Source organism: Indicator indicator, chromosome 6 (genome assembly GCF_027791375.1).
Source record: "Indicator indicator isolate 239-I01 chromosome 6, UM_Iind_1.1, whole genome shotgun sequence".
NCBI classification, from domain to species: domain Eukaryota; kingdom Metazoa; phylum Chordata; class Aves; order Piciformes; family Indicatoridae; genus Indicator; species Indicator indicator.
The window spans coordinates 409,850-435,592 of record NC_072015.1 but is presented as its reverse complement, the minus strand read 5'-3'; the positions used below and the strand labels follow the sequence as shown (position 1 = coordinate 435,592).

The window sequence follows — 25,743 nt, the reverse complement described above, 5'->3', positions numbered from 1 at the left end:
ATGAGGAAGAATTTCCTTGCTGAAAGGATTATCAGGCCCTGCAACAGGCTGCCCAGGGCAGTGGTGGAGTCCCCATCCCTGGAGGTGTTTAAGAGTCTTGCAGACATAGTGCTTAGGGGTATGGTGTAGTCAGGGACTTGCCAGAAGGCTTCTTACATTTCTGCATGCAGCTGGTATCAGATGACATCTTTTGCCCACCTACAGCCAGAATGGCGAAGAGGGTGTCCCAGCCAGCTGTAGGCTCTTAGACCTGCAGTGATAACTTCACTTTCCTTGGGGCTTTCACCTTTTAGATGGGTTTGTCAAGTGTACATCACTTGGCTTGGATGAGTGGAGCTGGAACACACTGCGGTAATTGTTATCAAGAGCTTGACTAGGTTAGTGTGACATCTGCTGACAGGAGGAACCTAGATGTGTGCTGTGGAGAGCATAAATGAACTAGAAGGTGAAATGAATTGAAACTGTGAAGGAAAAAGGGTGAATGTATGGGGTTTAGGATGGCAACAACAATTAATGTTTCTGAGGGCAGCATAAGTGTAAGGACAGATCCTGGCAAGATAGGAAGTGGGAAAGATCTAGTTTGCTGTTTGGCCTCATAAAAGTGGTGGCTCTGCTTACTGTACTCACTTGAGGGATGTGATCTACTGACTTGTGCTTTAAAATGTGATAAGCCTTTTATAAAAACAGTTCCTTGGGATTTGATGGCGTTTTTAGCTTGGAGATACCTTGGCTGAGCCAGTGGGAGCCCCTCCAGCTGTATTGTCTTATTTGGAAGAAAAAGGTTTCTCACGAAATCACAGCTCAGAGGAAACTTCTGGAGCAGGTAAACTTAAGGAACAAGGCACTGCCTCTTTTTTCAGGGGAGGGCTTGGGGTCATTTGTGTTCTATGGGTCTGAGTCTGTCAGTTCCCTGTATACAAAAAGCCCCTGCCCTATTTTGGGGTGCTGGCAGGAATGAGAAATCTTATTGTGTTAGATATCTTGTGTCTTAGGAAAGAACTGACACACCAAACACCAGGTCTTGGAAGCTGCAGCTGGTTAACAGCAGCGAAGACAAGTGGCAGCAGCTACAGCCCTCTGCCTCACTCCACGTCGGTGCTTAGTCACTGCAAACACGCAGAGAGCAGCTTTAGCTGCCTGCAGTGGGGAACTGTCAGCCACAGAACAATGGGTTGTATTTTAAATTGTCTATCCTTAAAGAAGCCTCTATTTTAGAATTTTATTTTCCCTTTCCCCTCTTTTTCTTTCCTCTGAACATTCTGTGAGTTAGGAAGTGACTCATGTTAATCTTTGGAGTGTATTTTAGGCATAATGTAAATACATTTTAATTTTTTTCCATGAAACTTGCAACATCAGTACTGTGATAAATACTCCTGAGAGGGGTTTATTTTGCTCTGTATCTCATTAATAAGTGATTCTTTTATTTACATCCAGTTGTCACAGAAACTGGACAAGGCAGCAGTGAGTCTACCACTATCAGGCAGGAAGTCTCAAGAGAAGAAGGCTCTGGTGCTAGTGTTTTGCCAGAAGGAAGCAGAGAGGAGGTATGTACAATGGCTTTATCATATGCCTTACCCTTTTGTCCTGAGAGCAGAAAAATGTAGGAACTCTAGGTGCTTTTCTCAGCTAGGAGACAAAGGGATGAACTCCTAGATGGCCTTATAAAGGATCAGTCCTAAGGCAAGTGAGTTGTTTGGGGTCCTTGTATTGCTCATGTCTCAGTCAGAGCAGTCACAGGAATGAACGCTGTTTCCAGGCACACCCAGCTGCTCTCTAAGCTGGTACATCTCTTAGAAGCACTCTGAAGAGGCAGGATCAGGGTGTCCTTCACCTGTTGGAGATATCCTCCAAAAATCCTGGTCAGGCTGTCTTGTTGTAAGCATCCAAGTAGGAACTTCTAGTAAAGTGCTTGACTCTGTTTTCCACAGCATCCTCCTGGAGAAACTGTCTGCTCATGGCTTGGATGGGTGAAAAAATGGATGATGGCCAAGCCCAAAGAGTGGTGGGGAATGGACTTAAGTCCAGCTGGTGGCCAGTCACAAGTACTGTCCCCCAGGGCTCAGTTTTGGAGCCAGTCCTGGTTAATATTTTTATCAATGATCTGGATGAGGGGACAAGTGTACCCAGGTGGCCAAGAAGGCCAGCAGCATCCTGGCCTGGATTAGGAACAGTGTGACCAGCAGGAGGATGATGGTTCCCTTGAGCACCAAGTTCAGAGTTTGGTTCCTCACTAGAAGGAGGACATTAAGGGGCTGGAGCGGGTCCAGAGAAGGACAACAAAGCTGATGAAGAGCCTGGAGAACAGGGCTGGGCAGGAGAAGTTGAGGGAGCTGGGGATGTTCAGCCTCGAGAAAAGGAGGCTGAGGGGAGACCTCATTGCTCTCTATAGCTCTCTGGGAGGAGGCTGGAGCCAAGTGGGGGTTGGGTTCTGCTCCCTAGTATTGAGTGCTAGAATGAGCTGCTGACAGATTGCAATGCGCCCAGCAGTGCACTCAGATACAAATCCTTAGCTGTCATATTCCACAAGAGTTTCCTCCCACCACTCAAATCAAGAGTTAGAAGCCAGCACCCTCACATCCAGCCTCTGCTGCTAAGTGTACAGCCTGTTTAATTGAATAAGAGATAATGTTTCATTAAAACATTTATTTCCTTTCAGGGTAAAAATGAACTTCAGGGGTTGCCAGGACTGAAAGGAAAATCAGGCTTGAAAGGTGAAAAGGTATGTGTCCTGTTACTAACCAACAACCAGACAGGCACCATTTGTGCTTGGACACTGTGCAGATCTGGTGCACTCTGAGAGGAAAAAGGGACAGCATCAGGCATTAACTGTTTCTAGCTGCAAGATAAAACTCTGACTGTGTTGTCTCCATTCACGGAATCACAGATTGGTAGGGATTGGGAGGGATCTCTGGAGGTTATGTAGTCCAACCTTAATGGCTAAGGCATGCTCACCTAGGGCAGGTCACACAGGAATGCCATGTCCAAGTGGGTTTAGAGGGTCTCCAGAGAAGGAGACTCCACAGACTCTCTGGGCAGCCTGCCCCAGGCTCACACCAAAGGAGTTTCTTCTTAAATTCCAGTGAAACCTCCTGAGTTCCAGTTTGTACCAATTGCTCCTTGCCCTGTCACTGGGCAGCGCTGAAAATAGCCCAGCCTCATCCTCATGACCTCTACCCTCTAGGTATTTATTTGCATTGATAAGATGCCCTCTCAGTCTGCTCTGGGTTCCCGAAGTGCTATCCCAGCAGGACTTTTGCTTTCAGATGTAAGTCTCCCCTCAGCCTCCTCTTCTCCAGGCTGAACATCCCCAGCTCCCTCAGCTGTTCCTCCCCAGCCCTGTTCTCCAGACCCTTCCCAGCTTGGCTGCCCTTCTCTGGACCTGCTCCAGGACCCTAATGTCCTTTTTGTGGTGGAGGGCCCAAAACTGAACCCAGTAGTTGAGGCATTGCATTCACAGAGGCATTGTGAAGATAACTTACCCAACAGCTGCTAAAAATCCTGCCAAATCCTACCAATATGTTCAAAACCACAAAGGAACACTGACAGATTCCTATGAAGAATGTTCTCTTGGCAATATTTTAACCAGACCCAATTCCTGCAGCAGAAAGCAGGACAAAGAAGACCCTGCTCTGATCTGCTTTTGCACATGTGAATAATTTTATTATTTTCATTATCCCCCTCAGTGTGATTTCCCAGGACCTGTTACGTTGACAGAGTAGGCAGAGCTTCAAGAACTGATCTGGGCACACCACAAATTCAAGCCAGTTATGCTCTTTAAAGGCAGTCAGCACTTTCTCAGCATACTATTTACATTGGAGGAGCAGCAGCAGGATCCACCTGCCTATCTCTGTTTCCTTGCATCGAAAATGATTGGGAATGAATAGGGTGCTACACCTCAGTAGACTGGGGAGGTAGTTGCCACTTTTTCACTGTGGTCCTTGTTGAGTGCAGAGGTACTGCCTTGAGATGCTCCTTGGGAATAGAGACAATTGGGCCTCCAAAGCATGGCTGTGATCCCACTGTGAGAGCTGGGGTTTTTTCCTTCCTTGCGGCACACCCAAAGTGGAAGGAATTGCATAAAAGCAAGCACAGAACACTGGAGCTAATAAAAATAATCCCTGGAAAAAGCAAGGAACATGTTAAAATGAGCATGCTGGCAGACAGTGAAAGTAGCCCCAAATTAATTAGGCACATTCTCTGTGAATGTCACTGAAGTATCACTATAGAAACCGTTTGACAAAGCCACGGGGAACAAAGAAATGAATGAGTGCATTTATCTAATGAATTCTCAAGCATAAAGAGCAAGTGACCAAGAGGCAGGTAAAATGCAGTGTTTCCTGCTACCCGACTGAATACACGAATTTAGAAAACATGATTCAAATGTTCCTGAGCCCAGATAACAAACTGGAAGGTTAGAGGATCAAGCAGAAATCTGTGGAGGTTGGTTAACAATGTCAGTGATGTCTCTGGGAGAAAAGCTCAGTGCCACCAGCTGCTCTCTCTCCTCTGGGTGCCAGGTGGGAAGGTCACACCTTGCAGCTCTGCCGTGCCAGGATGGATGGGTTGTAGTCTGTGCTACATTGAAGCATTGATACAGGGAAAGCCGAGCTTTTATCTTGAGCAGCAGCACTTCAAACTAGCCTCAGCAAAACCTGAGATGATTCAAGAAAGCCAAAGAAGACATTGTACTAATTATGAGCAGTGCCTTTCATGGTTTTGGCAGGAGATAAAGGTCAGTACGTGGAAGAATAATTATAACATGGTGATAGTAGAAAAAACAACACAGATGTAGCAATAAAATGAAGATATTTACTTATTGAGTACCACTGACTCCACTGCCTCCCTGGGCAACATGTCCCAGTGCCTTCTGACTAGAAATCCACACAGGCTGCAGCTACTGCTGAAACAACCTGCTCTGCATTTGTAAATCCTTGCTGATTTATCTTCATTCCTGGTTTAGGGTGATCCTGGTGCGGGACTGCCAGGACCCCCTGGACTGCCAGGACGCCCCGGGCTACCAGGACCCACAGGACCATCTGGTCCTTCCAGAGGATTAGTGAGTATTGGGAGTTGTCTGTCAATGAGCTGGGCTTGGCATGGAGGAATATGGAAATAAACAGGAGATTTCCTCTGGAAAAGTTGCCTGACGGCCACAGAGATAAATATGTCCTCCAAAACACTGCTGCAGAAGTGCAAACAAATGTCTGGCTGAATCCTGTGAGTGCTGCCATCTACACAAACCTCTGGGGCTCACGTTTTCAAAAGACAGCTAATGTGCGTGCTCTGCAGCACAAGAGCAGTGCGTGAGGGAGTGCAAGAGACAAACACTGAGCATGACAAATCTGAGCTGCTGAAGACAGAAGGAGTTTGAGGGTCACTTGTGTTTGCTGTCAGTAAGTCACAGAATAGTAGGGGTTGGAAGGGACCTCTGGAGATCATCTTATCCTCCCCCTGCCAGAGCTGGTTTGCCTAGAGCAGGCTTCACAGGACAGGTCCAGGCAGGTTTTGAATTACTCTGGAGATGGAGTCACCCTCTCAGTTGCCCTACTCTAGACACACTCCAGCAGCTAAATGTCCTTCTTGGAGTGAAGGGCTCCAAAACTGAACCCAGGATTAGAAATGTGGCCTCACCAGTGCCCAGCACAAGGGCACAATCACTTCCCCACTCCTGCTGCCCACACCATTGCTGATCCAGGCCAGGTTGCTGGTGCCCTTCTTGCCCGTCTGGGCACTGCTGGCTCATCTTCAGCTGCTTTCAACCATCCCCTCCAGGGCCTTTTCTGCTGGGCATTTTCTAGCTACTCTGCCCCCAGCATGGAGCATTAATGGGGTTGTTGTGACCCAAGGGCAGGAGCCAGCACTTGGCCTGGTTGAACCTTATACAACTGACCTTGGCCCATTGATTCGACCTGGACAGGTCCCCCTGCAGAGCCCTCACTGACACTGACTTCAAGAATCCAGTAAGACAGCTCCAGGTCATTAGGACAAAGTGCTCCACCCCAGAAGCTTTCCCAACCCACAGGCCAATTCCCTAGCTACCCCAGTGACTATCAGGTCCTGCACCACCCTTCCTTTCTTGTCTGTGACAGCAAGTTTTAAGGCCTTTTGTTCTGGAGTGAAGTGAAAGAAGTCTCGGTGCATAGGGAAAGTATCCCTGACTCCTGGGCTTTTGGACATTAGCTGTGGTGCTATGATAACTGATTCAGGCACTCGGCCTCTGAGTCCTTGGGGCTGTAGTCTACCAAGCATACACAGCTCTGAAACTCATCAAGGGCTTGCAATGGGAACCTGCAGCTAATTTTTTTATTTCATATATGAGTTGCCATTATCTCATTGTAAATGTGATGGAACTCACACATGTAGGAAAGTCACAATTCTAGCTGGCAGCTTTGTTTGTTGAACATCTTGGTTTATTCCATTCCATTTTGACAATCATGAGTTCTGTTAAAATGCTTACAGCAAGTTCTATAACGTAAACCAACCAAACTAAAAAGGGTAACTGGACTTCACCTCACCTGCCACATACACTATTCAGACAAATCATGACAAAATTTCCATGGAGAAGACTTCCTTTTCTTTAGGGGTTTAAAGGAATGATTGGATTGTGTGCATGCTGGCTGTAGTTTGCACTATAAGCTGCATGATATGAGAAAGTGGTTGGAATCTGAGGAGGCTTTGAATCCGTGAAACTGTCTTACAGATGAGTGCAACTAACTTGTGACACTAGACCCAAACTGCTTTTGTGACAAAATATTTTAGAAAATGCCTTCCCTTATAAAATGCCTTCTTGGATCCCAGTTGTGGGAACTTCACATTTTGGCTTTTGAACAAGAGCCATGTTCCAGAAAACAGTGGCTGGTTGTTAGATGTGCACCTTGGGATGTTCCTAATGCTGACAGATATCCTTCCAAAGTTAGCCCTTGTCTGAGATGCTGCTCCTTGAACAGTCACAGAGCAGCTATGTGCCCTGCAGAGCTGCTGTCACTACCGAGCTTCTGTGGGGAGTGCCCTGGGACATGGCTGAGATGTTTTTGTTGTGTTCTCATGTATGTCACCAGTGACAGTCTGCTGCAAAGCCTTTGGCTCTCACTGGATCTGCAGTAACTGGCAAGTGGTATTTTCATCTATCATCTTTAGGGGCAGTATTTAAAAATGGCATTCTCCTCATTTCAGAATAAATTGGAATCTGAAGAATCAGGTTCTGGAGACACTGATGGAGAGACTGAGATTTTAAGAGTAAGTACATACTGATTTTTATTTCTTCTTCCTCCTGAATGTTTTATTCCCAAATGGCTCTATTGCCACATGCTGGAAGTTGGTTATCTTGCCTAATTTAGGAGACAAGCCTCCTTAGACGTTCTCTGTAGTCAATGAGACAGCTGAGTGCTTGGAATGGCTCCCTGCAGAAGGCTCTGCTCTGAAAATCCAGGCTCACCATCTTCCTAACAGAATCCTGCAGGTGACCCCAGATCAGAACTAGAGTTTCTGCCTTACAGTGAGAGCCCCACAATTCCAGAGTGTCTGTGCTTGCCTGCTAATGCAGACAGTAAGGAGGACAGACTTGCACATGAGAGGAAATACTTGGAAACTGCTCATCCTAAAGTACCAGATCTGTGTGAACTGAAGAAAACAAATGAGATCTGCTCCTGCCCATGCAGGATAGATCTTTGGAGCAGAGACCATTTTGACTGCACTAAGCACAGTCAGCTTTTGGCCACAAGTACAAGTACAAACTCTCAGTTCTCCAGCACAACTTCCCTCTGTTTGGCGATCCTTTGGCTTCACTTTGCTTAAGTTGCAAAGCATTGGATCTGTCATTGGACTAGCTTAAAGGTCTTTACTGGGTTACAGAGAACTGACACAGAATTTTTTTGTGTTTAACTTCCTGCTTGCTGTTGCATGCCATGAGGAGGTACAACTCAGAGAGCAAGGATGGAGGAGGTCAGTGTGACCCTGTGTAAGGAGGGTATCTGTGAAACTAAAATTGATTCTTGACAAAGCAGGAGCTGGGTGGGAACCCAAGCTGAGTTTCATGAACCTGAACAGTCTGCATCATCTTTTCCTGTTCCATGCATGCACCTGGCTAAGGCCATTTCTAACAAGGCTCATGATTTATCTAGGGTCTTCCTGGGCCACCAGGACCCCCAGGACTGCCTGGCATTCCAGGAAAGCCAGCACCCAGTTCAGGTGTAGGACCTGCTGGGTCACCAGGGAAAGTTGGAGCTTCTGGGAAGCCAGGTCCTGAAGTGAGTACCCATTTGTGCACAGACATTGATGTCCTTTCTGTTCTACAACACTAATTGCTAAGGCTTGCAGTCTGTATCATTCTTAATAATACTGCAGAGTGTTTTTAATTGAAGAGCTTGGATTTTATGCCCATTTCTTACCAAAGAATGAAATCAAATAAATGTCTAGTTAGCCAAAGCACATTACTCCACAGCAGGATGTGTGCTGTGCCAGAAAAGAGAAAAAGGAAGGATGCATTCGCCACCACTGAATGAGGCTAAGGATTATTTTTACTTACATAATCTGCAGGGAATTTTTAGCATAAACTGAATTTTGCTTTCAGGAACCCCCTTTTTCTTTGGCTAAGTAGACACACTTATTCCTGTGGACATGTGAAATACAGTCCTGCTGTAAAATAAGTTGCTATGAGTTCAGGCATTACCTATTTGTTAATAAGTTCTCTGTAACAGATTTTTTTTTCAGTGAAAAAAAAAAATTAGCATTGATCAGCTCTGAGAATCCTCTCCAGAAGAGTATCTATTAAAATGGTTCCCTGGTTGCCTATCAACCATCTGCTAGTGGCAGTTCTTCTCAGGACTAGATAAGGTTTATGCTGCAAGAAAGTGTGAGCATCACAAGTTTTTGCTTAGTAACACTCCTGTAGTAGTGTTATCCAAAACCTACTCAGGTAGCACCATTCTTTTGCTTGCTAACATTGTGTTTCTGTTGTGCTGGTTTGTGCTGGGTTTAATTATTTTGTGCCTGTTTGATGTAGCTTTCTATTAAAATATAGTTAAATTGGGGTTTGATACACTCTCAGAGAACAAGAAACACAAATGTTGGCCTGGTGCTACAGATTAGTCTGTGGTCCAAAATAGCTGCATGCTTGTGCTAGGAAGAGGACCCCCAAGTGGAACCTGCTTTAGATTTACTGTCCTCTACAGGGTCCTCAAGGTCCTCCTGGCCTTGACGGAGTGGTGGGCCCACCAGGACGGAAGGGAGAGAAGGTAAGTGTCGTGTCTGCCTTGCTCCTACTCCAGCAGAAAATCTTTGTCAACTTTAGGCTGCCAACATCATAAATAGTTGCCCCTGCAACACAGTTTTGGCTGACTTCAGCATTTTAAACTGTATCCAGCTGCTGATGCTTTATTAGAACACATCTCCAAAAGCATAACCAGAAATCCAGAATCCCCTGCTGGGTTTCATGTTTTGCAGCATGCAATAGCAGCTGTGATTCACCAGCTGAAATCCAGCCATGACTGGGCTCATGCTAGTGCAGTCTGGCACAGGCTGGTGCATGCTTCCTGCGGGAGGTGCTCGCCTGGCACATGTAGGGCACACCAGGGCAACTGGAATTGCTTCAGTTTGGGTTCTGTGGGCCACTGACACAACAATTTTGTATGCTTCTGCAGCAGCCTGTGTTTGCCTAACTGCTGCTGGTTTCACTGGTGCTGCCCACAGCTGCAGGATCCCACCCACACCCTCGTGACAGCTGCAGCTCTCACTCACCCCTTGGTGAGACGTTCCAGCATCCTAAGGGTTGTTACTGAGTTTTGTGTTGGCTTGCTGCACTGGTTGGCTTCATGCATGATCGATGGAGCACTGTGGCCAGCAAATGGGGAGGAGTAGGGAACATGCAGCTGAAAAGTGAGCAGATGACATCTAAAGGATCATAGCATCCAGCAGACAGATTGCCTGCTGTTGTCACAGAACCAAAACCTGCCTGATGCAAAATTGCCACTCTTTAAGTTTCCCTAAATTACTGCATCCAGGGTGGGTTTTGTGCACCCCACTTCAAGAAGGTTGTGCTGAAGACAGGGATGGTGCTGCAGAGAGATACGGAGATGGCCTTGAGTACATGACCAGTGAGGAGAAGCTGAAGGAACTCAAACCATTTAATCTGGCAAAAATAAAAAGAGACAAAGGCATGGCCAACAGCTATAAAGATACAATTATAATCCTTGAATGAGGTCTAGTAAGTCTGTTGGCTTGATTACTGCAGACAAGCCTTAAATCCATATTAGTCAGCACATCACTTGTTTGGAGCAGTGCCCTAGACTGAAGGCTCTGCTTTTACCTCCCAAGATGCCCTGGTCTCTGCAGTCTTGTATTCACCTGCATTGGAAGAGGCAGGTTTGAAAGCAGATGTTGTGATGTCTTTGTTTGCAGTAACAGTTGGACTTCCGGAAAGCTGTCAGATCCACCACACTCAAACATGCAGCTTCTGTACACCTTCACTACCACTCCTGCTCCTCAGAACTGGCCTGCAACTTTGCTCCTCTGTCCTTGATTGGCTTTTTCCATCACCTTTTTCCTAATGGCAGTTGTTCCTGGTTTTTCGGTGCCAAAAAGTGGAGAGGAATGATCTTCTGCAGCACCATAACATTTATCACCTCTTTCCAAACCTGAGTTTTAACAAGTAGGTTAGATCCTTGCCTTTGTGCTCCCACCTCTGCTGCTTTGCTGCTGTGCTGTAGCTACCTCTGTGTGAGTGCCTGGCAGAAAGATAGGATTTCTGCCTTTCCTGCCTAAATAATTCCTTCTGATTATGTTTATCCAGCCCCCTCTTTCTCATTTGTCCTTTGCTTTCCTGAGAAAGCCAAAGGGAAATTCCACATCCCCAGGCTCCTTTGTACTCATTTGCATATCTGGATTATAACAGCAGTGCTCAGCACAGTCTTGCTGCCTTACATGGTCACTGTGATCATCTATGCAGCTGTTTTAAATTTCTTCCCTGAAAGGGTTGTCAAGCCCTGGAACAGGCCACCCAGGGCAGTGGTGGAGTCGCCATCCCTGGCAGGATTCAAAGCAGGTGTAGCTGTGGTGCTGAGAGACATGGTTTAGGGGTGACCTGGCAGTGCTGGATTAAGAGCTGGACTAGATGATCTGAAGGGTCTCTTCCAACCAGAGTGATTCCATGATTCTCCTGTATGTTTGTGTGGGATCAGTTTTGACTTCCATTGTATCCCATGGGAGTTTTGGCATCGAAGTTCAGAAGCATGAGGATATGACTTGCAGTGCTTAATTCTGTGTGCTTTATACCTTTAAATTCTTGAGCCATAATTGAAATCCAAGATTGTATCCTGTCTGCATACCAGACCAGAGCTCCTCACTTGTTGTTTCAACTCCTGAGTACAGATTGCTTTCCTTTTAACCAAGATGTCTAATGTTTCATGTAAAGGACATTGTTACACCAAATGAAACAGCACAGAAATCTGTGGGGATTTTGCTTAAGCCAAATGCCATCCGTCTGTTTGCTGCCTAACTCTCTTACTGTAAGTAATTAGGGTTGGTTTTCTCTTACAGGGTGATCAAGGTCTTCCTGGTTCTTTGGGTCTGAAGGTAAAGCAGGCAGTGTCTTTGCAGGGTAGCAGTGTCCCCATAACAAAGCACAGCGCTGAAGGGGACTGACAAGCCTCAAAGTTTACTATTGTGCAGCCTAACAAAGCCATCAACCTCGGCTTCTCAGCTGGCTGAAGTGCTTCCCTAAGGAGGGTGTCTGGGGGGGTGATGGAGGTAATTCTTTCCTCTGCATGGCTCTCGTGAGACCCCACCTGGAGTACTGTGCTCAGCTCTGGGGCCCCCAGCATAAGGAAGACATGGACCTTCTTGAGCACCATGAACATGGTCAGAGGGATGCTCCTTCCCTAGAGATGTTCAAGGTCAGGTTGGATGGGGCTTTTAGTAGCCTGGTCTAGTGGTAGATGTCCCTGCCTGTGGCAGGCAGGTTGGAACTAGAGGATTTTTAAGGCCCCTTCCAACCCCAAGCCATTCTAGGATTCTACTGACTTGAATCTCCTTATACACCTTCAGCACACCAATAGTCTGAGCTCTTGTTTTAGGGTGATGCTGGAGTCACTGGATCAGTAGGACCCAAAGGAGAAGCTGGTGCTGCTGGATCTCCTGGGAAACCTGGACCACAAGGACCCCCTGGGCCCCCGGGGCCCCCTGGACCCCCAGGACCAAGCTACAGTTCGGGATTTGAGGTACTTTGCTGTTGTGGGGTTTGTTGTAGTTACGGATCTGCTTCCTTCAGAGAAGAGACTGTGATCACCTAAATATTAACAACCACCTGAAGATGTAAGTAATTGAAAGAAATTATCTAAATGCAGGTAAAGACCCGACAGTATCCTTTCAAGTCAAGCTGCAGGTTCCTCTGGAGCTATGACTCTTGCTGCACTGTCATTCCTTAGGCCATGAGTTCTGTTTAGCCATATCACTTCTGTAAGGTGTAAATGCAGAGACAGCTGTTGGACCTCTCTGGCCCCATGGTCTGCTCCACGCAGGAGTCCAAAGTTCTTAAAAAAACCCAAATGGCAGATGCTGCTCTTTCAACTTCTGAGAACAGTGCCTGTCGCACTTTGAAACAACAGACCTGACCACTCCAAGCTGAGTTTTACATGAGAAGTGTTCATTTTGATGAGTTTTGGGGAGCAGAAATGGTTTGGCAGGACAGAAGGGCAGAGGGAACACCCTCGGGTTCAAGAGCCAGGGCTGCCATATTAGCACCTTTGTGAGGAGACATTGACAAATTCCCTGCAGCAATATTCACATACAGGAGTCATCCCTTTTTCACTTTTCCCATGCATTTTTCATTTCTAATTTAGCTGTTTGGGTCAGGAAAGTCTTTCCAGACCTTTCATTTTTTATGTCACCAGACATGACACAAGTTTGCACAGAAACTGGGGGCTGTCTCATCAGAGGAGTAAGCAATGTTTGATGGCCACCTGTAGAACTGCTTCAGAGAATAGGTGGTGTGTGACAGTAGTTTGCTCACACCTCTCTCCTAGGATCTACACCAGACATTTTTTTGTTAGGCATGTTCTGATTTCTGGTGTCTGACTAGATAATATTGCACTGCTTACACTACTGGTTAATGGTCTCACTGATGCCAAAAGATTTCAGGGGATGGAGAAGTCTCTCCAGCAGTTCACAAGCTCTTACTTGCACCACTGCAGTTGCTAACAAGGGGCAGCATGAAGCCTAAGCATACAAACACTCCTTCATTCACTTAGGCACAACCAAAAGGCTGGCCCAGCCTCCCCTGAACAAAAATGTACTTGTTTCAGAATGAGAAAAGGACTACTGGTAAGCCACATCTTCATCCTAAATCTGGCCTGAGTTTCAGCACACGCTAACCACCTCTCTGCCTTTCAGTCATCTTCCCTGACCCTTAAGGATCCAGAGATCTCCACTCTCCCCCATCCACACCATGTTAAGTGGAACTAGCTTTGCCTCTTTATGCCAGCAAAGAGTTCCCCTTCAGGTAGCTACTTAGGACCACATTGCCACTTCTGATATATGTGTCAGAGGTGTAGAGCTAGCAGATGAGAAGAAGGAGTGAGAACTGGAACCCCCCACTTCTGTGGACACAAAGACAGAAGGATCTCAGCTCCAACTGCAGCAATATCTTGTCTGGGTTCATCTTTGATTTAATTTAGTCCAAGAAGAACTGGCACAATTGTCATTTCCCTGCTGTTAAGAGGCTTGCTAGTTATAGCTGATCTTTTGGATGCCCAGCCCAGCCTTCTGTTAAGGCATCACTGTGGTCTGCCAGTTAGGACAAAATTACCTTTTTGTTGGCAATTTGTTTGTTGCTGTGAGGCTGCTCCTGCAAAGCGTTCATGTTAGCACTCGTTAGCATCTGCGATCAGCTCTGTGCAGAAACCAAACGGCATGGGGTTTGCTGGCACTCGTGCTTGCCAAAGGAACAGTTTGAGCTGCAGAAGGTACCTGGTAAACCCATTAAAACATGCAGCTGTCAGGAGCAATGGTGTGTTCCATACAGCACTTTCTGAAGGGGAGCAGGCATTGGCAGCATTAAGGCAAGGGAAGGAAGGACACAGAAACACAGCTTGTGGTTCACTCCAGCTAGCAAGTGTTTGGTTAAACAAGCAATGCAGAGCATCATCAGATTTTCTGCTGAGAGCTGACACACTAATAGCTAGTGCAGGAGAAAAATGAAAATCTGAGTCATGTTCAGTCTCAAGTAAAGTTGCAGGAAAGCACTTGAGCCAACCTGTAACTCACTGCCTCCCACCCTGGCCCCCAAAAGGAGGGACATGACCCCAGCTGTGCAATGGTGAATCTGCAGCTTGCTGAGTGCTTTCAAGCCTCCCAGCAGCATCTGCCTGTTTACCTACAACAGTCCAGCAATGGAGCAGGGCTCTGCTTGCCATACATCCCATCTGCTGCACGTGATCTGAGTGTGGCCTTTTTTCACACAGGTGTTTGTCAGTGTGGTGGCTCAAGCCATTGTTACACAGGACAGTTGCCTGACTCTTCTCCTTGGTCTGTTTGAGCCTGTGTATTGTTTTCCTCATTATTATGCATGCAGGTGTTTTGTTCTGTGGTCCCTGCTCCAGTAATGACTGTGGCTGGTGTGCCAGATGCACTTCAAACACACACGTGTTGCTAGTGGAGTGACTGCAATGCTGTTTAGAAATAGCTAACCTACCTCTGGAGACCTCAGATCGAGAAAGACCTTAGCCCTTTCATTTGAGCAGTGAGATTGCTAACATACAGAGGCAGTTAGAGAGGAGGGTGTATCTGGGTGTGGGGTTTGCAGTAAAACTTCCTACTTACCCTGGATCTTCTCTTACAGATGAAGTTCTGTTAGGAAATCAATTGGTGAAATCGATTGAAGGGTTGAGCTGAAACCAGCAGGGCCTCATCTACAGCTGGAGGGGGCTGGGGACGGCTCACCCTGCACCCACATTTTGCTGTGTGCTTTTGCTGAAGCCAGAAGCAGCACTTTGTCACCATCTCTACCTTTTAAATCACTTTTGCTTATTTTTTTGAATCGCATGCAGGGCCCAAAGGGGGAGAAAGGTGACCCAGGACCTCAGGTAAGCTTTATGTGGATTTCCTCCTTTCTGAGAAACCTGTGTAAAAGGTAGTGCTCAGTAAACAGCTTTCTATTTGCAATATTTTTGAAACAGGGTGAGCCAGGACAGGATGGGAACAGTATTGTGGGACTGCCTGGGCCCCCAGGCCCCCCAGGACCGATCATAGCAATACCTGAGGTAAGCTCGTCAAGCATTGAAGTCTCCATAACTCATTTTGCAGAGAAGAGGCACAAGCTGTGAACAAACTTGCATCTCTGCTGCTGATGTTCAGGTCCTTTCTACTCTTTAAACAAAAAAACTCTCCGTATCAAACACATTTGCTCTGAAAGCTGTAAAGGGAGGTTACAGACAGTCTATACATTCCTAAAAATGTGCCCTAGAAAATCAATTTGGTATGGAATTAATCTGTTCCTTAACCACTCTTTTAGCTGCTACTCAACCACACAGATGGAATTTTCAACTTCTCCATGATCCAAGGACTGGTTGGGCCTGTGGTGAGTATGTGCTGCAGATCTTCAGACTGCTTCTCTCTTCAGAGTCTCCTTCTAAGGATCACAGAATGGTGTGGGTTGGAAAGGGCCTTTGGAGATCATCCAGTTCCAACCCTGCAATGTCCAGGAGGGGTTGGAAGCTCTCCAGAGAAGGAGACTCCACAGCCTTTCTGGGCAGCCTGCTCCAGCGTCCCGGCACCCTCACACCAAAGAAGTTTTTCCCTAAGCTCTGGTGAAACCTTCTGGGTTCAAATTTGTGCCCCCTGCCCCTTGTCACTTTTTAGATATTTATATGCATTGGGAAGATCCATTCTCAGTCTGCCCTTCTCCAGACAGCTTCTAACCTGTATCTGTAGCCTAGCACACCTCTATTCCACTTCTTACATGGCAGGATGACATGCCATGGGTGCATCCAGCTGTGCCCACACCCCAACAGCTTTTATGGAAGAGTGTGCTGATGTTCCCAAAGACATGATTCTCCCAGTCCCTGGACTTGACAGGATCCCAGGATAGGATGGACCCTCTTGTGTGAGCTGTTCCTGAAGGCAGCTGCCATTCAAGTCCTAGGGGACAAGGTTCTCACAACAGCACAGCTCGTGGACCATGCCTGCTCTGCTTTGCCAGTCTGTAACCTCTCTTTGTAAGAGTTGGCTTTTTTGGATATTGCAGGGGCCAGAGGGCAAGCCAGGTCTGCCAGGACTTCCTGTAAGTATGATGTTCAATACAGCTTAATGTTTTTCCAGTGGTGGTTTCCAGAATGTACACAAGGTCTGACAGGTTTTTCTTATGGGTAGGTCGTTGTGGGATGAGCAACTATGGTAGACATTCCCTCTGCCAGAGATGAGCTGCACTCTAGCATGCTCAGCTCCTTCTTCTGCTAGTCTCACAATCAGTGCTGTAGTTTAAACCTAAATGAAATTGATTCAGGTAAAAAATCACCACCTAAGGAAAAGATCTGTTCCAGAAGTGACAAGTGGACCAAGTGGCCTCCCAGAAGTTCTCCCCATCTGTAGATGTAATTGCATTATCCTTCAGGCTGGGTTTGATCACCATTGCAGAGCACAGCAAAGCTCTGGGAGGGGTAACCCTTCTTATTTCACTCTTTAACAAACATCCCTTTTTTTTTGTAACAGCTTCCCAGTGTGTCACCTCGCAGGCAAGATCCTAGTGTCTGTCAATCCCCTATCATGGGATGGATTCTTTCCCCTTGTGATTTTTTTCACAGACCAGATGTGTGCATATGGTCTGAGAACCCTTTATATTGCCTGAGAGTATCTAAGAAGAAAGCTCAGAAAGCTGACAAATGGCATTTACAAATGCTGGCACACTGCCCAAAATGCTATAGAAAGTTCTTCACTAAGTCCTGGGTGCATTGGAAGTCAAAGAATGAGCAGAAAACCTCCTGAAAAATATTTTTCCTTTGAAAAAAAGCTGATAAATTGTAGGAAGTGATACACTGACCTAGGCTCTCTGTCACTCACAGAATTTCTACATGAAAATCCAGGCCTTAATCTCTTCACTAATGCAAGAGTCACATAGATATGTATTTAGTTCAAAAAAAAAAGCTTCTGAATGCACTTACCAATTCCAAAACCAAAAATGCCATGGGATAGGGACACCTTCCTTGCAGAACAAACACAGAAATTACCTCATGTTCAAATCTATAATCTCTGTGTCAGATAAATATTTTTTCAAGTACTGCTAGAAATGTAGCTTCAGAAATTCTCTGACTGGTTGAATGCTCACGGAGGGAGAGAGAACAGAGTAGGGAGGAACTGGAGAGCTTTAGGCTCCACTCTTACTAAGTTTGCCTTTTCTGTTTGTGGCTGTGTGCATCACCTGCAGTGCTGAACAGCAGGTGCTGTTCTCTGAGCAGGCTGTCCCTGCACGCTTCTTGGCTCAGGGAACACTGCAATTCAGGTAGCACTGCAGCCTGTGCAAGAGCTCCTGGGTTGCAAGCAGAGTGATTCAAGTTTTCCAGCCATTTAAGCTTACGTTTAGTGACGTGGCCTAGCTCCTTGTCCTCAGCAGATCTCACCAGGGATTCACGGGCTTGGTTTTGCTTAGGGCCTGCGAGGACCGAAGGGTGACACTGGGATGCCTGGACCACAAGGACCCAAAGGACAACAGGTAAGAGACAATGCAAAGGGAAAAGCGCTTGCTGCAGAGTGTGCTGGGTGACAAATACTTGGTAACATTGGACATTTTGTGGTTCTGATTTTACTAGGGATTGGGATGTGCCAAGAGTTAGGGTTGGGCTAGCCCCTAGGACATGCTCCCTATGAACCCCTCTCCCTTCCCAGGAGGGAAGAGAAAGGGATAATGGAGAGAGACTTCTCAACTGGAAAGGAAAACTAAAATAGCTTCAATGAAAAAAACAACAAAATGAAAGAGATATAAATAGTTACAAACCAATATGGAACCCAGCCCTCATGGCACTGATGTCACCATTGTCGGCACTGATGTCACCATTTTCACCACTAATGCTGGGGCAGACACTGGGGAAGCCCTAGGCTGGACTCAGTGGCAGATCTATCCAGGTTCAGGAGCTGTATTCTGAAACCAGATTCAGGAAGGCATGAATGGTGACAGAAAGCAGAAGGGACAGAGTCCCCCTCGGACCCTGGCCACTGAAGAAGGGGCTGGACCCTAGTGACCCCTCAGCTTTCTCCTCCAGATGACAGATATGGAATAGAATCCCTTGTTGGTCACTTTAGGGTCACCTGTCCTGCCCACTCCTCCCTGCAGGAGCCACCTCTCCATGGCACCCCAGTGTGGTACACAGATTTAGCAGTGACCTTGGTTTCTACAGAAGCAGGGGTAAGCAAGGGCTTATTTACATGAACAGTTGTGCTGGTTTGAGGCCAGACAGATCCTCTCTTGCCCCAAGAGAGACAAAAGAATGACACTCACACAAACGGATTGGAGAGCGATGGAAAGTTTAAATGGAAAAGCAATTGGTGAAACTACAAAAAACTACAAAGCATGGTGACGAGAACATCCCAAAGCGTAGAGTCCCTTACACAACACCCAAATGCCTCCCAACTCTTCCCTTTTCCCACCTGAGGGTCTACCCAAAACCCCCAGGGCTCTTTCCTCGCTCCCCACTTCTAGGCTGGTGTCAGGCTGGCCAGGTCTGAGACTGCCCCCTCCCCTCCTCCTTTCTCCTCCTGGCATTAGGCCTAGACAGGCCTAAGAGGCCTTGAGATACTCCCCCACTGTTACCCAATAAGAGAGAATCTCCCACGGGAGCAGAGAGGGAAGAAAGAGAGAGAGAAGGACCTTGCAGCTGGATTGGTAGGACGCAGGATTTCTGGGGAGAAACACGCCGTGTCCTGTGTGCAGCTGAGTGGGTGGACACTTGGGACGCCGGAGGTGTAGCTCATGTGGCAGCAACAGGAGGCACCCAGCCTGAACTGCCACACAGACCACTGAGTCAAGACTGAAGGACTGCCAAAGAAAATCCCTGAGAGCTCACACTGAGGCCTGCCCAGTGCTGAAACTCTGTTTAGCACAGCTTGCAGAAACATTGAACAGGAGGTGGCCTCTTCTGACAAGTGAATTGTCTGTGCTGACCCTCTGGGATGCTCACTGAAACACCAAACTAAAACAAACAAGCAAGCAAAAAACAACTAAACAAACAAAAAACCAGTAATTACTCTTTTTCTCCTTATTTTGGCACAGAGGGACTTGCCTACAGAATGAAAACCGCAGGTCTTCTTTCCCAAAGACAGTGTAAGGCTTCAGGAGATCCTTGGGATCCTCGCCCTTGTTTCTGCACAGCAGTGTTCTGTGGTACTGCTGAGAGGTGGCTAGGGACTGACTCTGCTGCTTTCCAAACGTTGCAGCTGCTTTTGTTCCTCTTTCCCTTCTCATCCTGCTGCAGGAAGCAGGGCAGAGGACTATCTAAGTTGCTGCTATCTTACTGGTAACAAAAGGAAAACTAAACCAGTTCCAGCTTAGTCTTTGTAAGCAGCTGACCTCACTCACAAGTGATAGAAAGGCTTGGAAATAATTAATTATGGTTTGACATGGGCTTGCATGTGCACAGCATTGCTCAGAAGGGAACATCTCAGGCCACAAGCACCAGGCCCCTTTGGGCACAAGGATTCCTCTTTGTTCACAGAGTGCATAACATGACCAAGCTCAACCTTGAAATCTCTTGGGGGGGTTGGCTTGGTTTGTGGGGTTCCTTTGTTTGGGAAGGGCTTTTTTGGCTCCTGCTGTGCACACTACAAAGAACTCCAAGCTTTGGAGCCATTCTATTTTGTAGCCCCAATGCATAGCAGTGTTTCTGAGACGTGAGCACAAGGTTACACTCAAGAGTCATGAAGCTGAGACCCACAGTGCAGCTGCACAGACATCAGGAGCATTCTGCTTTATTTAAGCATCATGAGATGCTTCTGGTGCAACCTCAGGTCCATAGTATCAGTGAAGCCAGGTCTTAGGTAGACTCCAAAGTAACCTCAGAGAGATGGCTCCAAAGATTGAAGAACCTGCAGGAGGAACTGAACTGTGGCACCTCCTGCTCAGTGGCAGTGCTGTATCCTGGGCTGTCTCTGTAATCAGCAATGGAAGTGTTGGTGCCAAGCCAGAGTCCCTCCAGCAGAGACTTAGGAAAGCCTTGCACCAGGCTGCCTGAGACAGAAGATGGAAAGATCCCCTGAAATATCCAGAGTGAAAACCATGAGCAGGCAGTGGGGAAGGCTAATCCATGGCCAAGATGCTGTTATTCCATGGAATTGCCCCTTGGAGAGGTGGAATGCAGGGGGTCACAATCTGCTGACACAGATGGCCCACACTAAAGGCAATGAGGCTGCATCATGCCAGGCATACAGAGGGAACGATTCCTGCTTCCCTGAGAGTGAAACCAGGACACTTGGTGTTCTATCAAGATTTTACATTCCCAGCAAGATATCCTGACTACTGCCTAAGCTGGGGGTACCCAAGAAGATGCCGTAGCCTATCTGCCTTTGGCAGAGATCTCTTGTGAACATAGCACATTCTGCATACTCTACTGAGAGCAACTGAAACTCTTTTTCACTATTAGTATTTATTCACCTCAGGGAGAACTGCAGCAGCAGAATATTGTAGTGTGCCTTATTTTGCTTTAAGCAAGATCATCCCTTGCCTCCCACAGAGCCAAGCTTTACCCTCCTCACAATGAAATCACTTGAGTTTTGGTATCACAACATGACTAATCTGTCATGCTTCAGACAGCACTAATTCTGTTTTGACTTCTTGTGATTCATTGAGAGCTGCTTTGTAAACACTCTAAAAAGCTTTGATAATTGCAGGGTGAAAAAGGAGAGCCAGGAGCCATCCTGGCTGCTGACAGATCCTTATCTGAATTGCTGGGAAGAAAAGGGGAGAAGGTGAGCTGATGCAGTCCTGCAGAAAGGGTGGGGGCCCTGTTACCAGCCCCCTCTGCTAGACACTGCAGTTCTCCTCCTCATTGCTCTGTGCACCTTTGTCCTCAACAGGGTGAAGCTGGCATGGTAGGACCGGTGGGACCCTCGGTAAGACATTGCCAGAGGTTGCTACATTCCCTTCTTTGTAGTTCTGCTTTGGGCTGACAGATAATAATAAATGTAAGGATGGCTTGGTTAAGCTTTTTGTCCCTTCTCAGTAGGGAAGATAAGGACTATTCCTGCTCCAGGGTGGCCAATGCCCTTCAGAAAAGCAGGTGGCTGTTTCTATGTGCTGCTGTAAACTACTGACTTGGTTCAGAACTGAAATTCTGGTAGCACAAAGATACCCATTGCTGCCTAAACAGAACAAAACACTTACAGAACCTGACTCTGAGTGAACTGGGTTTGTTTTGCCCACCTGGCTCACCCTGCCTCATCTTCAGCTGCTGTCACCCTGTGATGGTGACAACACACCCAGCACCCCCAGGTCCTTTTCTGCTTGGCAGTTTCCAGCCACTCTGCCCCAAACCTGGAGCCTTCCTGGAGCTGTGACCCAAGTGCAGGACCTGGCACTTGGTCTTGTTAAACCTCATACAGGTGACCTCAGCCCATGGATCCAGGCTGTCCAGGTCCCTCTGCAGAGTCTTCCTACCTTCAGTTGATCAACACTGCCACCCAACTTGGTGCCATCTGCAAACTTACTTAGGGTGCCTCAATCCCCTCGATCCAGATCATTGACAAAGATGTTAAAGAGAAGTGGCCCCAGCACTGAGCCCTGGGGAACACCACTGGTGATCAGCTTCCAACTGGATTTAACTCCATTCCCCACCACTCCTTGGGCTCAGCTATCAGCCAGTTTTTGAGCCAGCAAAGAGTTCGCCTGTCTGGGCCTTGAGCCACCTGTGCACTGTCTGCAGATAGCACAGTGACCTTTAATGGAACTATAGAGATGTGCCTCTTACTTTAAGTAATCAAATACATTTCAAAGATATGTTTGATGTATTCTCCATAATCACATTTTAATTTTTGTCCAGGGACCAACAGGACATGCTGGACCTAAAGGAGAGCTTGGTTTCCCAGGACGTCCAGTAAGTGTTGTCCCCTCAAGTGGAGCAAAGGCAGAGGAGCTTGCTGCTGACACACACTGCCCTGTGCCTTCTTGTTTCAGGGCCGCCCGGGGCTGAATGGCCTGAGAGGTGTGAAAGGTGACCGAGGCGAAGCAGTTCGTGTGAGTTCCTATGCCCAAAAGTTGTGTGGGGAAAAGTCCTGCTCCAATCTTACATCACATTTGTATGGATTCCCTGGGAAATCTGACAGCTCTCAAAACTGATCTAGAATGATCTAGAAATAATTAAATGCTTCTGATACTTTTCCTTTCTGGTAACAACCACTGACAAGCCAATTTCTGGGTCCTTCTGGACAGCCCTTGCAGATGCGCACACTGGTGTCATCTCCCAGGTGCAGCAGTCATATGTCACTGGTAGTGTAGCTGGTTCAGATTGGGATTGAAACTTCTTTCTGCCCATCAAAGACTTCCTGATCCAGGTCATTAATATGACCTCATGGTGTGAGAGTGGTCAGGCATTGGAACAGGCTGCCTGGAGAGGTGGTGGAGTCACTGTCCCTGGAGGTGGTCAAGAAGCCTGTGACCATGGCACTTTGGGACATGGTTTGGTGGCCATGGTGGTGTTGGTCTGACAGTTGGACTTGATGATCTTAGAGGTCTTTTCCAACCTTAATGATTCTACGATTCTAAATTAGACAAATTCTAATTGGAACGAAATGACAGAAAAGATGACTATCCACTGGCAGAATATAGTAGATTTTTCCATTCCTCCACATCTCCAAGCAGTGCCAAGGTTTATTTTCCTTGGCCAAACAAAACTCTTCAAGCAAGCGTAAGGAGATGAAGATCATCAGGCTTGGACATTAAAGCAAACATGCAAACAGAACAGCCTACACACTCTGATAGTCCTTTCTGGAGTGCTCAGGGTTCTCTGGTTACTGATGAGATGTCACCTCACAGGAGCTTACACTGATGTGGAGTGAAGTGACCCAGTAAAGAGCTGGCAAAGGGTTCTGATGCAGAGCCAGTCACACCTCTGGACTAGCAGGGTTCCTGAAGCTGTTAATTAGCACGGAATTAACTGACTAGTGTGGAAAGTGAATGAGTCACAGCAGTCTTGAGAACCCCAGGCCAGTCTCAGAAGCTTCATTTCCCTTTTATAAGAGATCCACCGCCTTTGATTTAGTTTCTGTGTTTAATGCTTTGAGGTCTCCAGTTTGGGGGTTGTGCTTTGGTGGGGGTTTTCCCCAGCCTTAGAGGGTTTTGTTCTCCACAGAGTGCTTGAGGTTGAATGCTAAAGTTCACCTGACAGGTTGGTCCCTGTGACTTAGAGCTGGGTCTCCCCTTAAGCCACTTAACCTCCCTGGTTAAATAGAGCTCTCTGAGCCCTTTGTCCTTCCTTCTGTAGGCTCAGTTGTATCATTCATGGAAAGCTCTGTCTAACATCTGCTGCCTTTCATTTTCTCTTACCAGGGTCTTCCTGGCTTGCCTGGGCCCCCAGGCCCCCCTGGACCTCCAGGACGTATGGTTTATGTCAAAGGAGTAAGTACAGCTGGGGAGCAGTTGCTGCTCTGTCTCTGTAGCAGAAATGTGCTGCTCCAGAAATAGCTTGCAAAGGGAGATGTCAAAACCTGTTTCAGGTAGCACAGCTTACAGTGAGTGACCTTGCTTGTATGCACAGGAAAAAATATCTTACCCACAGCCACTGTCATGGGAGAGTTTTGCCCCCAGGCACAGAGTAGGACCTGCTGGCAGGCCTGTCAGAGGGACTGGAACATCTCTCTGACAAGGAGAGAGCTGAGAGACCTGAGGCTCTTCAGCCTGGAAACAGCAGACTGAGAGGGATCCTCTCAATGCTGATCAATACCTAAAGGGTGGAGGTCCTGAGGCTGGGGCTGGGCCCTTTTCAGCAGTTCCCAGTGACAGGACAAGGGGCAGGGGGCACACACTAGAACTCAGGAGGTTTCAGTTAAATTTAAGGAGAAACTTCTTTACTGTGAGGGTGCTGGAGGCCTGGAGCAGGCTGCTCAGAGAGGTTGTGGAGTCTCCTCCTCCGAAGACTTTCAAAACCAATCTGGATATTGCACTCCTGTGCAAACTGATCTAGTTGATCCTGCATGAGGAGGGGGGTTGGCCCAGATGGTCTTCAGGGGTCCCTTCCAACCCCTGCCATTCTCTGATAGCATGATTTTGTGAGCTTCCAGGCAGCAAGCTGGGCTTTCTGCTCAGGAGGTCTGGGGTTTGTTTCCATCTTTGTCCTCCCATGGCTGTTGGATCTATTTGCTGTGTTATCTGCTCTGTTATGCCTATGTTCATTAAAACAATTTCCCTTCTTGTTTCCAACAGACAGTTCTGCCAATCCCTCCCAGACCTCACTGCAAAATGCCAGTAAGTCGCAGGCAGAGCCTGCTCTTGGCAGAGTGCATGGCCGTTGCAGCACATAACCCAAGTAACTGTGAAGGTACCATGGGGGCTTTGCAACTGCTCTGCTCCAGCCTGCTGCTTTGCACCAGAGGTGTCTTTGACCTCCTCTTCAACATAACATTCCCCAGTGTCTGGATATCCCAGGTTAGCTATACATACACCATGTAACAGAACCATAAACACCAGACCCTTTCGCTTCAAGCACTGCGGTTATTTGGTTGTCCTAAACACTCTGAATGCCTTTCAGAGCCTGCTTCCATAGTCTGAGCTGCTCTGTGGAGCTAAAGGCTTGCACACAGGTTTTTCAGATGGTATATGAACACTGTCTCCATGTTTTATGTCTTTAGCTGTTTTTAGTTTCCCTGCCCAAAGTAAGACTTGCTGTGTATTTCACTGTGGCACAAAGATGCACTAGAAGAGAAAGACCCTCTTCTTTAGTTGGCCCTCAAGTGCAGTCTATTCACATACAAACATTTATGATCTTAGGAACAGCACCTGAAGCTCTGCTTCCCAAAGGGAAAGACAAAGTCCCCATATCTCCAAAGGACCTGCAGTTTCACACACTGTACCACATGAAAAGTGGTGGAGGTTATCTTTCAGAACGCTCTGGTGCAATCTTAGTTTAATGGATGATGGAAACTACATCCTGCAATGAGCTGTGGACTCAGTTCAGCCCTGGAAGCACTTTCCCTGGGACAACATTGCACTGCTAAGCTATGGGTTAGGTGCTTGGGAAGAATTCTGTCTTTGAGAGACATATGCCTTCCCTGAGAGCTCTGTTGTGTAGCTCTTCTACTTTGCTGTTAGAGAGCATAGCTCAAAGTAGCATTTTGTCCCCTTCTCCAACTTCCATTCCAGCTCTTTTTCACTTACTTCAGAGAAGCAGCTCTTGACTTACGCTCTACTAGATACATTCCTACTCCTCACTACCCTGTCCCAGCTGCTGAAGGAGGATTATGGATTGTTTGCTAATTAATGATGGCCATAACTCTACAGTAATTTGGCATTTCTATGCTTTGGCCTACCATGTGCACTATACTTGTACCACTTTGAATTCCTTAATTCCTCCCATTCCCACCATGTAACATTCTTGTATGTCAAGATCACATGGGGACTAGTGAGCCTCTGAAACCTGACTGGAAAGACCCTGAGCAACCTGATGCCCTCAGTCCTGCTCTGGGCTAGACAACCTCCAGAGATGCCGTCCAACCTCAGCTCTGCTGTGCTTCTCTGTAGAGAGATTCAAGCAGCACAGGCTCCTTTTAGCTCAGGTTCAG

At 47.1% G+C, this 25,743-nt stretch overlaps 1 protein-coding gene across 1 annotated transcript in view; it reads left to right on the top strand.

The window, feature by feature from the left end:
* The window catches only part of COL15A1 (collagen type XV alpha 1 chain), a 61,584-nt gene that overhangs the window by 22,109 nt on the left and 13,732 nt on the right, over positions 1 to 25,743 (top strand). Inside the window, exons 6-25 of the mRNA XM_054381946.1 lie at positions 715 to 841; positions 1,429 to 1,544; positions 2,657 to 2,719; positions 4,961 to 5,056; positions 7,174 to 7,236; positions 8,121 to 8,246; positions 9,171 to 9,233; positions 11,533 to 11,568; positions 12,069 to 12,212; positions 15,039 to 15,074; positions 15,168 to 15,251; positions 15,503 to 15,568; positions 16,235 to 16,270; positions 17,633 to 17,695; positions 20,863 to 20,940; positions 21,049 to 21,084; positions 22,011 to 22,064; positions 22,145 to 22,204; positions 23,516 to 23,584; positions 24,389 to 24,503. Coding sequence (XP_054237921.1) covers positions 715 to 841; positions 1,429 to 1,544; positions 2,657 to 2,719; positions 4,961 to 5,056; positions 7,174 to 7,236; positions 8,121 to 8,246; positions 9,171 to 9,233; positions 11,533 to 11,568; positions 12,069 to 12,212; positions 15,039 to 15,074; positions 15,168 to 15,251; positions 15,503 to 15,568; positions 16,235 to 16,270; positions 17,633 to 17,695; positions 20,863 to 20,940; positions 21,049 to 21,084; positions 22,011 to 22,064; positions 22,145 to 22,204; positions 23,516 to 23,584; positions 24,389 to 24,503 — 1,531 coding nt within the window. The remainder of the gene's footprint in view (positions 1 to 714; positions 842 to 1,428; positions 1,545 to 2,656; positions 2,720 to 4,960; positions 5,057 to 7,173; positions 7,237 to 8,120; positions 8,247 to 9,170; positions 9,234 to 11,532; positions 11,569 to 12,068; positions 12,213 to 15,038; positions 15,075 to 15,167; positions 15,252 to 15,502; positions 15,569 to 16,234; positions 16,271 to 17,632; positions 17,696 to 20,862; positions 20,941 to 21,048; positions 21,085 to 22,010; positions 22,065 to 22,144; positions 22,205 to 23,515; positions 23,585 to 24,388; positions 24,504 to 25,743) is intronic.